This window comes from Equus caballus, chromosome 18 (assembly GCF_041296265.1).
Source record: "Equus caballus isolate H_3958 breed thoroughbred chromosome 18, TB-T2T, whole genome shotgun sequence".
Lineage (NCBI taxonomy): Eukaryota > Metazoa > Chordata > Mammalia > Perissodactyla > Equidae > Equus > Equus caballus.
This window is the reverse complement of record NC_091701.1, coordinates 45,985,153-45,998,095: the sequence shown is the minus strand read 5'-3', so window position 1 is coordinate 45,998,095 and position 12,943 is coordinate 45,985,153. Positions and strand designations below refer to the sequence as shown.

Sequence of the window (12,943 nt, the reverse complement as noted above, 5' to 3'; positions counted from 1 at the left end):
CAAAGCACATTGATGGAAAATGTGTTAAACATTATATAATTTGCACTTACAAGTTTCTGCTGTTATAAAAGTGGCCATTAGACAAAGAAATTTATATTTCAAGTATATTGGTTTTACACATATCACCAGGCTATTAAATAAGTAAATTCATTATTTACACACATGAACCTAAAGATTCCCAAGACAAATTGGTAAAATGACTAATATGAAAATATCTTTTTTTTCTCCTTCGCCAAAACCATAAAAATGGGATTTAACTTTTCGCTAGCAGCCCTGAGTAGATACAGTTTAAATCTTAGAAGCTCTCGTTTCCTGTTGTCCTTCTCAGGAGGAAAGAAAAGGTGCTTGTTTTACCATTTTGCCCTCACAGCAGGCAGAAGATACTAGATCCTTTAAATAGTGTGTGATTAAGACATGGTGTCTGAAATATAGCAAGCATTCAAGAAGTATTTGTTGAATTAATTTTAGCAGAGATCTATAAGTTCTCTGTTTAAACTGTTATTTTTGTGTGTACTTTAATGTTTGGGTACACGTTTTCTTTTCTTCTTCCAGGTTCTGAACCTCTTTCTGGCCTTATTGTTGAGTTCATTTAGCTCAGACAACCTTGCTGCTACTGACGATGATAATGAAATGAACAATCTCCAGATTGCAGTAGGAAGGATGCAAAAGGGAATCGATTATGTGAAAAATAATATACGGGAATGTTTCCGAAAAACCTTTTTAAGAAAGCCAAAAGTTATAGAAGTCCATGAAGGCAACAAAATAGACAGCTGCATGTCCAATAATACTGGAATTGAAATAAGCAAAGAGCTTAATTATCTTAAAGATGGGAATGGAACCACCAGTGGTGTAGGTACCGGAAGCAGTGTTGAAAAATATGTAATCGATGAAAATGATTACATGTCATTCATAAACAACCCCAGCCTCACTGTAACAGTGCCAATTGCTGTTGGAGAGTCTGACTTTGAAAACTTAAATACGGAAGAGTTCAGCAGTGAGTCAGAACTGGAAGAAAGCAAAGAGGTAAGAATGCTTTTAAGGTTTTTGTTGCATTTCCGATAAAAACCATGCACTACGATTATTTAGTATTTTTATTGTGTTTATATTATTAAAAAGTATATTGTAAATCATATATATGGTAATGTGGGAAAATTATGAGGTATTCTTTATTGGGAAATCTATTTATAGAAATTCCAGCTTTTATAGGAAATCATCGTTCAAATGATTAGTATATTCATCTTCCTGACAATTTTAAAATCTGGTTAAAATATATGGCCTTCCAAAAAAGAGATGTTATTTAATACATTCTATTCTATACTACGTTATGCTCTTTAGACAAATCAATGAACCGTATTCATTGATCATTGTGAAAGTATCATCTCCTTACCTTCTGTAATAGATTAGATTTTGCTATGATTCTTTTAATGTGCAAGTTTTGTGTAGTTTTTGTTCACCTCTGAAAGTTTTATTGACTATGATAGAGTGTTATTCATTCATGAAAGTGTTAGACATATCAGGGAAGTACAAGCAGCACTGGTTACATTTGCCCAGGCAAGGATGAGCAAATCTGCACGGTCTTACAGATTAACTTGAGAATACTAAGAATTACTTAGAAAAGCCCCACTTTAGGATTACACCTAGACTGTAGAATGAAAAGTTGCTCTTACTGTCATATTGCTTATTGTTTAAAAGAAAAGAAAGAAGAAGGGAAATTGTTCCTACTGCATGATTAAAATAATTCACAGGATCCCATAATAGTAGCTTAATGGTATTAATTCTGCAGTTCTGTATTGTGGAGAACAGCAGTAAAAGTTTTTACTATTATTTACTTTTGGACTTCTAATATACCAGTAAGAAGTAAGGCTAGCATGGAGTTATAAAAGACATGTGTTAGCTTGAGGGTATAATATTGACACCATAGAAATCAGACCAATAATGTCTGATTTTGTGAGCATATTTTGGAAATGTTTTTAATAACTACATCAATGGAATTTGTATAAGTAACAAGTAGCTGACAGTGTCACAACTCATAGCCTACTGATCCCTTTTTCCAGGCATTTCAGAGCTGCTGAGATATATTGTAACAGCAAATTTGAAAATATTTTGAAAAAGAAATACATACAATATGAGGTATAATAGTCTTTCTCAGAATTCCACTCAGAGTCTGCTTAGTAAATTCAATTCTAATTTGTATATTGCTCAGTCTGGTAAAATAAGAATTCAATTCTAATTTTATTTCCCATATCATCTGACGTAGGTTTATTTAAGAAAAAACATCAATTAATGAACGAGCATTTATTGAGCCCTTTTTGTGAACTCCGCGCCCTGCTGGGTACAAAGGGTAGGAAGAGTTAATGGGGAGCTCCATAACAGAACCCCTTCAGGGAAATCGCAACATCTTTGAGGAAGCTAACACTAACTCACGAAATCATTAATGACCTATTAAAAAGTTTGATCCTGCAGGACTGAATATAAGGATATAGGTATTGAGAACAGCAAGAACATAACAAGTTGCTAAATGGAAGAGATAAAATTGAAATAGGCCTCCAAGTTTGGGTCAAATATATGAACAGAAACCAAAGCAGAAAACTGTGAAAGGAAAGCCAGAGTTGAGAATGGGCTTGGTATTAAGGCACTACAGGGGCACAAGCAGCATGAATAAGGTATTGGTTGAGAGGATAGTGGGAAATGTGTTTGGGTGTGTAAGGTAGTTTCAGATTATAAAGTCTCTGAAGGAAGTCAGAGTTTGGAATTGGCTGCATAGTGAAGAAGGAGCTATCTGTCTTTGCTGAAACAGGGGAGAGGAAATAGGAGAGTGAGGTTTTAGGAAAATTTATTTGATATCAGTGAGCAAAACAGTTTAGACTGAGGGATAAGGGGGGTTCTCCTGGAGAATGTGGTAACAATCATTTGATAGCAATGAGGTGAGGAAATTCTCGGCTAGGGTGATAAGTATGGGAACTGAGACTAACTGGTAATTTGACAAATCTGGTAAAGAATCTGGGAAATTGGAACGATGGCAATGCCACTGTCTGAAATGGCCTGCGTAGGAAGGGTACCAGGTGTATGTGGGAAGAAGAGGATTCATTTGTGATACGCTGAATTAGAAGGGACAGTGTTGGGAACCAGAGGCTGGGTGAGAGGTCAGGGTTTAAAAATAGCTTTGATAATGCAGATTTATAATTATCTGATTCCTTGAAGATAGAGAAGCTCACCAAAGAAGTAACTATAAAGAAAAAATAAGGGAACACTAGGGACAAGACTAACTTGTGGTTGAGAAGAGGTAGAAAAGCAAAGAGGCAGAGAAACATTTGTTACATTCACATCGCAGGTTTCATCACATTGGATCTATGGACATTAAATATCTTACTTTCTACCAAACAGTTAGTTTCAGAATACTTCAAAAACTCTATAATGTCCACAGGTACTTCAAATGACTGCTTAGAAGAATACTACCTTTTTGTCATGTCTTTTAAGTGGCTAAATAATCATAAATTTGTAATGAGATACAACGTCTTCCTCATTATCAAGACCTAGAAAACATTTTATTATCTCAATGAAAATTCCTTATAGGATGATTTTAAATAACCATTCTGTCCTCTTCCAAGCTAATTTTGGATACATGGAATCCAATGACAGAATGTAATGAAATTGTTTAAAACGTACAGATGTATTGGTGGGAAAATACATCAAAGTAAATATAAAATTAAATTCTTTTTTATATAAAGCTAGGATAAAATTTCAAATTATTTTGCACAGTAAAATCAAATTCAGTAATAAATTTTATGTGGATGATTTTCAAAATTAATACCAAAAAATCCCTGAAAGAGTAATAGGGCAATTCTCATGTACACTCACACAAAGATTAAAAGTACACTGGTTTTGGGGGCTGGCCCCTTGGCCAAGTGGTTAAGTTCACATGCTCTGCTGCGGCAGCCCAGGGTTTCGCTGGTTCGGATCCTGGGTGCGGACATGGCACCGCTTGTCAGGCCACGTTGAGGCAGCGTCCCACATGCCACAGCTAGAAGGATCTACAACGAAGATATACAGCTACGTACCGGGGGGATTTGGGGAGATAAAGCACACACACATAAAAAAAGATTGGCCACAATTGTTAGCTCAGGTGCCAATATTAAAAAAAAAAAAGTACACTAATTTTAAAAATAACAACAAAAGTCAGTGTGTTCTAACATTACAGAATACATTTAGATAAATTCCAGCAAAGTTCAGTTTTGATCTGAAATTTGTTGAAACTACTGGTTTTGAATACAGGTCACATTTCAGATGTGTGTTTATGTTGCCTGGGTTAATCTTTTTTAATAGCTATTGCACATACACACATGTACATACACAAGGTAAAAATAACATATCCATAAAATGACATTTTGGTTCATGCTTCTTAGTTTTTTGACCACAAATAGAAAAGAACATTGAGTGTTGCTTCGGAGAGCACAGAATATCTTTCTCTTTGCTGACAAAGTGAGAAATAACACGAGCTGAACCCAAAAGAGTGATACATTCCTCAATTTAAAAAAAAAAGAAAAAGGAAAAAAATTACAGTACATTTCTGCTTTAAGAAGAAGCAGTAAATTAATCACTGATTTAGGTAGTATTTGAAAACTTTAGTTACTCTACTCCTTCCATGCATTTTCATAATAAAGTATATCTGGCTATGTTATGGTTGGGGAGAAATGATCTTTAGAAGTTTTTGGAGGTAAAAATATGAATTGTTGTTATATATTATATACTGTATATATTTTTATATGTATCTATTATAACCATATATACGGACCACTAACATAAGCAGTCTGGTGTGGAAACAAATATCAAGCTTTGCATGAAAAAATGTAAGAGAATTGAAGGTATAGCTTTCACAATAGTGATCTTTTATTTTGAAAAAACTTGGAATGATACAGATCTTGTGACAAGATGTAATGTAGAATTTTGTTTCTTTTTATATTTTTAAATATATTTTTAAAGTTCACATCATCATGACTTCTTTAAATTTTTATACAACTGTGGACTTTTACAATTAAGTTCTTAAAAGGTTTCAATGTCTTCCCAGGTGAAAGAAATAGAAGAAATGTTCTTGAGAATCATATGTGAAGTTGAAATCCAAAGCACAGTCTAGCAATATCGTACTGTAACCTTCACTGCTTGCCATTCTTACTTCTCACAGGGGTAAAATCAAGCTGGAGCCATCAAGAATGCAGCTCTGGTGTTTTTTAACCAGCCAGAGGCTCGGGCCACCACTTTTACCCAGGTTACCCAAGCAAGTTGTCCACGTACAATCACTTTCTAAGTGAATTTTGACTGGCCTGCATGCTACTCAGCTACGTCCCTTCCCCTGCCATGCAAGGAAGTGCTAGACGTGCCCAGCTGCTCTCTGCTGAATCGTGTGACACATCACAGCATGGTCAGGCGAGACGGGCAGTCCCACATCACATTTGATTCTGTTAATGAGTTTCCAGTTTAGTCTTTTAGACTTTTAAAAGCAACAATTGCATGCTCTGTAGGATTTATATCTATTTTAAAACATGATAGGAATGTTTAAAATTCAATATAGCCAAGAATTTGAGAGCATGCATTTTCTTTTATTTCTCTGCTTTTATTTCATTAAAATAAAACCACAACTTTTGTTGTTGTTGATTCAGCCCTTATAAGTAAATTGTATTACCAAAAGGACCCTTACAGGGTTTTTTTTGATAGTGCTGCCATTTTCAGATCATTATATTCAGATCTATGAATGTAATTTTCAACCCATCCAATTCATGTTCTTCACATGGAAAGTCTGCTTTCATGTTTTTTGGGAAAGGCTCTGTTAAAAAAAAAAGAGTAGGTGATCATGAGTTTTTGGATATGAAGGGCCATAGTCTGTATGCATTTGGGCACCACATATCTTGGATTTTCATGTAGTTTAAGAAAGTTGTTAAGCCATGTGTCTGCAAAACCGTAAGTGATCACTGTAAGGTAATTAACAGAAGGAAAGCATCATGATATGGGATAGGAAAAGTTCACTGCATCATGATCATTAAGTTATTGACCCAGTGTACCCATTTTTTTTTTTATTTCCTTGAGCTACATTAATTTCTCCCTAAATGTTCCCAAAACTGAGCAGGCAAAAAAGAGACTTGGAAATTTTCCTACTTTTGATTATTAATTATAAATTATAGCTTTATGAGGAGTAAAGGGCATCTCCCAAAATTATTATTGTAGGTTTGTGGACTAACTAAAATCTTAAGTTTACTCTCTTGACTCAGCTTTCTCCTGTTGATATCATTGCTTACTGGAATCTCAGCTGGAGTGAGGGTTCTGGAAGGGAAATTATGAAGCAAAAAGTTCATGAGTGTTGGCAGTTTTCAAAGGTTTTGGTGAAAAAAAATCTGGAGTGTGAGGTTGTCTCTAGGTCTCTTTTCTTCTTTCTGATAACTAAGAATTAGTTGTAGAAGGCAACAAATTCAGAAATAAAATTATTAATGAAAAATAGAAAAACATACAGCCCCTAGTGATTTATGTAATTTTTACTTAGCAATGACGTTTTAGCTTTAGGAGTAAATCATTATTAGTCATTGAAGAAAATCTGATTTATTTTTTCTTCACAAACAGAATAGAATTAAATGGTACTGGAAAATTATCTTTCACACCCTGTTTATAACAGGATTCCCTCCTTCTCAAAGCCCTTGTGGAAACTTTGAAAACAGATGCTTGACTAAGGTCCCAAGCACATGCTCTTCTGGAAAAGGCACTGTGCTCTGTTTTCATAATCTGGAGAGCAGTGGGAGAATATGCCTGTAGCTCCCAATTTCCGTTATGCTCTCAGCCTTCTAAATGCTCTTTGTGAAACTGAATGTGAGGCAACTCTTCCAGAGGCTCAGACGGGTGTGTGAATAGCCACTTTAAACCCATATTGACCCTTAGAGAACTGTTTTGGTGCTTTAATGTACTTCTGCTGAAACAAAACTTAATTAAAGCTAGTTCAAATGGAAATTTTTGTAATCTTCTCAAGATCAACCAGCTTTTTCTTTTGCCTTCTTGATGCCCCTTTACCTTACTCTTCAACTACCACATAACTATTTTCAGTTTCATATGTATGTTCTTATTAAGGCTATTTTAAAATAAAAGGAGCGCCAGGGGTGGTGTATATTTAAAATATGTCGAGGGAAAACTGAATAGAAGTGGTTTGTATTTTTAGCTATTCCATAATTGGTCCAGAAAAAAAGAGCTATTGGTTTTTGTCTTATTCTTTCTGCCTTGGATAAGGAACCCAATGGCCTTATGGTGTGGCTATCTGTTCTTCAAGTCAAATATCATAAGTCAAGATATGGATATGCATATCCAAAAGATCAGACTAAGGCCCTGATAGTTTGTGTGACCAAAAGATTTTCCTCTTGTACTTGTAAGACAAAACTCAGAAGTTTTGAGAGAAATGGCTAGATTTTAAAGGTAATCTGTAATGGCTGAATCTTTTATTTTTACCTCTTGAATCACACAGTAATTTGTGAGAGTCAAACACAATAGCTGATTGAAAATAAATGAAATGTGAGCGCATTTCAGTGGAAGTAGGCCAGTTGCTAACATTCTCTTCTATCACTGAAAGTTAAATTTCATTATTTAATTGGATAAAAATCAAGAGCAATATTCATCATAAGGGGGAATTTCTATAGAAGTTCACCTTATTAAGGGAAAAAAAAGGTCTCATGGCCTTTTTGGGTGCTGATTCTGTCATTTCTTAAGAGTGGTATTTGCAGTTAACCTTCTTGAAAATCTGATATTCAGGTACCATGTCTCTGAGCACATGGTTCTTGGATCAGCGTGCGGCTTCCACAGCACTGCGCCGGGCTTCTGCTGCAGCCAGGCATGTTTTCTGTGGCTGAATTAGGCCTGGAGAATGTTGCATCTTAAAACTTGCTTTCCAGTGTGCATCTGTAGAGCATAAGCCATCATCCCTCTGTAGACTTAGTAGTTTCTACAAGGGATGGAAGAATCTGATGTTAACTGCCGTAAAATATTGGAGGACTAGGGAGAAACTAGTACAAGAAAACAAGTTTGAACTTGTACTATACAGTTTTATATAGAAGCTTTCTATTGTTATGCGTATATACCTAATTATACTTTTCTAACTACTTCTGAACAAGTTTTAATTTTAGTTATTTAGTATAGCCATCAAGTTCCTCATAATGGAAAATTTCATTTCAGATTTCTTTGCTTTTTTTATATCACTGTAGTACCACAGCTATGGCAATATAAAGTAAGTTATTCTCTGTATTTATCATCAGTCACTTGCTTTTAAATCAGTTATATGCTTTTAAATATATTTGAAGTCATTATGTTATGGCTTTGATAGAACATATCACAAACTACCTTCTACCAGAGTATGAATGCTGAAGTATTGAACTTAATCAGAAAATGTTAAGATTATGTAGATACTATTATATTAGTGGATAGAATTTTTTAAATGCTTAAGTAGTTTTCTAGGATATAAATTAATGATTTAAAATTTCAGCAGTAAAATTCTTTATGTATCCAGTGCCTAAAGCATGTCAGGCAGTATATCATAATTGGTAAGTTGTTGTAACTTAATAAGAACACAGTCTAAATTTAATTTAACTCAATAGGTAAATTCACAACTTTTGAAATTTTATGTAGTTGCTATAATATTTTCATAACTTCATAGAATAAAATTATGTACTTTCCTATGACAAAAATGTGCCCTATGAAGATGACAACATGAATAAACCTGATTCCCCGACTGAGGATGAATTAACTTTATGTCACCCTCCATAGGGAAAGGAGCCTCCCACAAAACGCTTTTAGTGAAATGAACGCTAGCCTACCAACTATCTTTTAAGCTTTGGTGCATGAGGGTCTACAAGTCTCTGTCTGAACATTCCTTAAGGAGCTTTCTAGAGTGTAAGTTTAAAGAGCTTATCCTTGTAATCAGAAGAACTCCTGGATAACAGTGAAGTAATCTCCATTGAAATAGATTCTGCTCATTTGAGAAGAGCAGGATGCGTGCAGAATTTTTTTCTCGTCCATTTTCAAAAGACACGTTATGCCTCATAATGTCGGGCAGATAGAGCCAGACTCATTACTGGCCTTCTCTACTTCATGATGTGGGAATGTATAACCTCCATAGCCATTTAGAAAATTGAAATTATTTATGTCCCAACATGTTAACCAAATTCGTAAATGTTTATAATCTAAAGACAGCACCAATAACAAAAACACACTCAGAGGTCAATACTTGGTAAACAGTAGATTCGACTGTCATTCAGATTAGCAGCTACTATTGCTTGTGCTGTGAAGGGTTTGCTTTAAATAAGTATTTGTATTTAAATATAAGACTCTTGTAGAACATATGGCAGACAATTATGCGAAAAATTGAACATCTTATAATTATGTTAACAGTGGTAAAATAAGTGAAGGATAAGTATATTTTCTAAAATTTCAAATGGAAAGGTATACAGTCATGTGTGGCTTAATGATGAGGATAAGTTCTGAGAAATGCATCAGGCGATTTCGTCATCGTGTGAACATCGTTGAGTATACTTACACAAACCTAGATGTACAGCCTACTATGCACTGAGGCTGTATGGCACTAATCTTATGGGACCACTATCATGTATACGGTCCATCCTTGATGGAAATGTCATTGTGTGGTGCACGACTGTAGCTGTATTTGTGTGTATATGCAAATATGCTTATTACTTTCTTCTCTCAGATTTCTTTATTGAACACCTTCCAATATTTTAGAGAAAAACTTTGGAAACATCACATTTTTATCACTTAAATGTTATTAATTAAATAATTCCTATTCATTACGAAAATACATTTTCTTATACAATTAAATAGACTTCTGTCAAAGCCGTGATTGAGTTATATGTCAAAATGGAGAGATGAAATTACTTAAACACTACAATTCTCTCTATAAGAGTAATACAAAAATGCATTCAGTCACACATTTATTCACTCTTCATAAAATCATAACTGTTTAGTGTCTATTCTGTACTCTGACCTTTTGGTGTATATATATATATATATATATATATATATATATATACATATATCTGTGTGTGTGTACATTTTTGGTATATATGTATATGTACATAAATATATAGTTTGTACATAGATATAATTTTATGTACTATATAATTTATATATATTTATGAGAATATTTGATCAAAGCAAACAAGGATAATGGACTAAATGTTCTATAAAATTATTTAGTGTGGAGGAATCATGCAAGAAAGAAAGGCTTCATGAAGCAGGCGGACCATGACTAGGCTCAGAAGAAATTATTGAGGTTGGATTGGTCAAGAGGAAGAAGAAGAAACATGGAACTTTTTACAACTAACCTTAAAATAATCAGATTTCTTAATGGTTTTATTTATGCAGTGGATATCATTGCTGCCACTTATTAAATGTCAGTGTCCAACCCATAAACCACCAGTGAAATCAGAAGAGAAGAGTTAGTTTCTGGGTCCAAAGAATTATCCAATATTTTCTTCATTATACCAGAAGCTGCTGCAATTCAATCCAACAATAGCTTCCTGAAATTTTCTTAAAAGAATAAAGATATCCTGGCTGTAAGAAGACGAAAAATCTTGGGAGAAAAAAATATGTCTTGGCCTTACACCTCTCCAAAAACTAGAGGAATTTAATGGTAAAAATTCTTGCACTAAAAGGATCATAAGAACCATCAAATGATGGCCTAACTTCTCTCTTTAGCATACTCCAGACTATGAGATCCTTTACTATAGAATTATATTTTGACTTAAAGTAATTTTCACAATATATTTAGTTGGACATGTTTAACCTCACCCTCAAAGTAACACTACAGAAAGTATCATCTGGATATTACTCTTCAGTTAGTTCACATTATAAAATATTATACTACATTTACATTATGATTTCAATAAATCAAGAGTTTTGAGCCAAATTTCCTCCAGTTATGACTTATGTTTAGAAAGTCATTTAGGCATTTTTCAATAACACATTAACTCTTTCAGAAAGCTGGGGCAGAGTGACACTACCACTTAGCTACTAAAGTTAATGGGGGCTTTGAAACCATTAACATGTCCATGTATTGTTCTTTCATTCTAAAAGCTTCACTTCGCCTAGGTTGTGCTGTATGTCATGTGTTTGCATCCGTTTTCATAAAACATTGCACCTCCATAATTCCTCCCCAAGTGATTTCAGAGTACTTATTAGATATTTATTCTTCTAACAATAAAGTGGCTGTAGCATGTCACAATGATTTACTATTTAAAGGAAAAATTCACAGCCGGATCACATATTGAATTCAGAATGTGCTCCTAATAAAAGTCTATACAGATTCTGGACAATGCTATTTATGAAGAAATTTCTATTTCATTTAGAATTCTTTGCCAAGTATTGAATTCATTTAAACAGTTCAAAAAAAGAGAGAGATCCATCATTTTTCTGCTAGTAAAGTAAGAAGAAAATTATGTAAGCCAGAGAAAAATATAGCTCAAATTTGAAATATAATGACTGTGACTAATGTTAATGTGCTGCTCTTCCTTTCTAAAATTACAGAAACATGGACAGTAGTTAGAGACAACTGGTAATGTTCTTTGCCCTCTGAAAATTTCCATCGGAAGAGGTGGAAATTACAGTTTGATTTGACGCATTTTAATTAATACAATCAGTAGTGGATGTCAGCAAACCAAACTTTTATCAGACTATTCTTGATTTGGCCTGAGTATTACTGTGTTTGATGATTTTCATATGGCGTCTATATACAAATGGAGATCATAAAACAAGTTAATCAGTATAATTCATCCTTTCCAAATCACCTATATTGAATACTGTCTAACCTTTTTTTTGTCTAAATCAGGTCAGTAGTTACATTGTTTTGAATAGGAGGACTTTAATTATGTTAAATTATTAGTAAATAATTATCAGTAATGTTATTAGAGTCAAATGCTATCACTACCATTTTTTCACACTATGACAGAACGTTTTCAAATTAGCTGAATGAAAGGGGAGAAAAATCATATCTTTGCAATGGGATTTTGTTTCCAGAAATTAAATGCAACCAGCTCATCTGAAGGAAGCACAGTTGATGTTGCTCCACCCCGAGAAGGTGACCCAGCTGAAATTGAGCCTGAGGAAGACCTTAAACCAGAAGCTTGTTTTACTGAAGGTAAACAAGCTCTAATATGGTTAAGTTCAATCTCCCCTCTTTCCTTACAGAGACTGAACAGACCTCCTTTGGAGGAAATATTTCAAAGAAATGGTGAAGGCATGTTCATCTTTGTTTTCCTGTTTCTTCCAAGAAGTTATTTATCTTTATTTCTGGATTATACTATGGCAGTGACTGTGCCTGGACAATTAAGATGATTTGATGTGTCTTTTTTTTTTTTCATCCTCTAGCATGTGGAGACATTAACCCTGTGAGATAAATGGCATGCTGGAATGTCACCTCATTGATATAGCAATCGCCTCAGACCTCACTGGCAATGTTGTGATTTGATTTATAGATGCTGCAATAATTACACCCCAGCCCTTACAGTTTCAAATGTGATTAATTTGTGCTGCGGCCAGAGCTGTTTGGGGATGCAGATGTGTTGTAGATCCTTGGCAGGGAGAACAGGAGTTGTTCTCAGTGACCGGTACAGTGTCTTGCACACAAATTAATAAAGATTTGCAGATTCATTGTGATTGGGTTTAATCCGATGAATAGTAGCTCAGAGAGTCAGAGCAGAAGAGTGGATGGAAGTTAGAAATAACATGAAAGCTCAGAGGGGGAGGACAAAGGAATAGAGACACTGACTGACAAGATGAGTCATAGGTGTGAGTAAGAAAAGCACTGAGGCTGAAAATAAATGAGCTTGAGAAAACTGACAATGGCTGATACCTAGGAAGACAGGGGGATTTTCTGCGCATGAAAAGAAGGGAGTAAAAATCCAAGATCACATCA

General features: G+C 34.5%; 1 protein-coding gene across 12 annotated transcripts in view; it reads left to right on the top strand.

Annotated features, from left to right (window-relative positions):
• The window catches only part of SCN3A (sodium voltage-gated channel alpha subunit 3), a 115,762-nt gene that overhangs the window by 78,330 nt on the left and 24,489 nt on the right, over nucleotides 1–12,943 (top strand). For all 12 annotated transcript variants that reach the window (XM_023623057.2, XM_070241973.1, XM_023623054.2 and 9 more), the window contains 2 exons: nucleotides 553–1,023; nucleotides 12,046–12,166. In XM_023623057.2, the coding sequence (XP_023478825.1) occupies nucleotides 553–1,023; nucleotides 12,046–12,166 (592 nt within the window). The remainder of the gene's footprint in view (nucleotides 1–552; nucleotides 1,024–12,045; nucleotides 12,167–12,943) is intronic.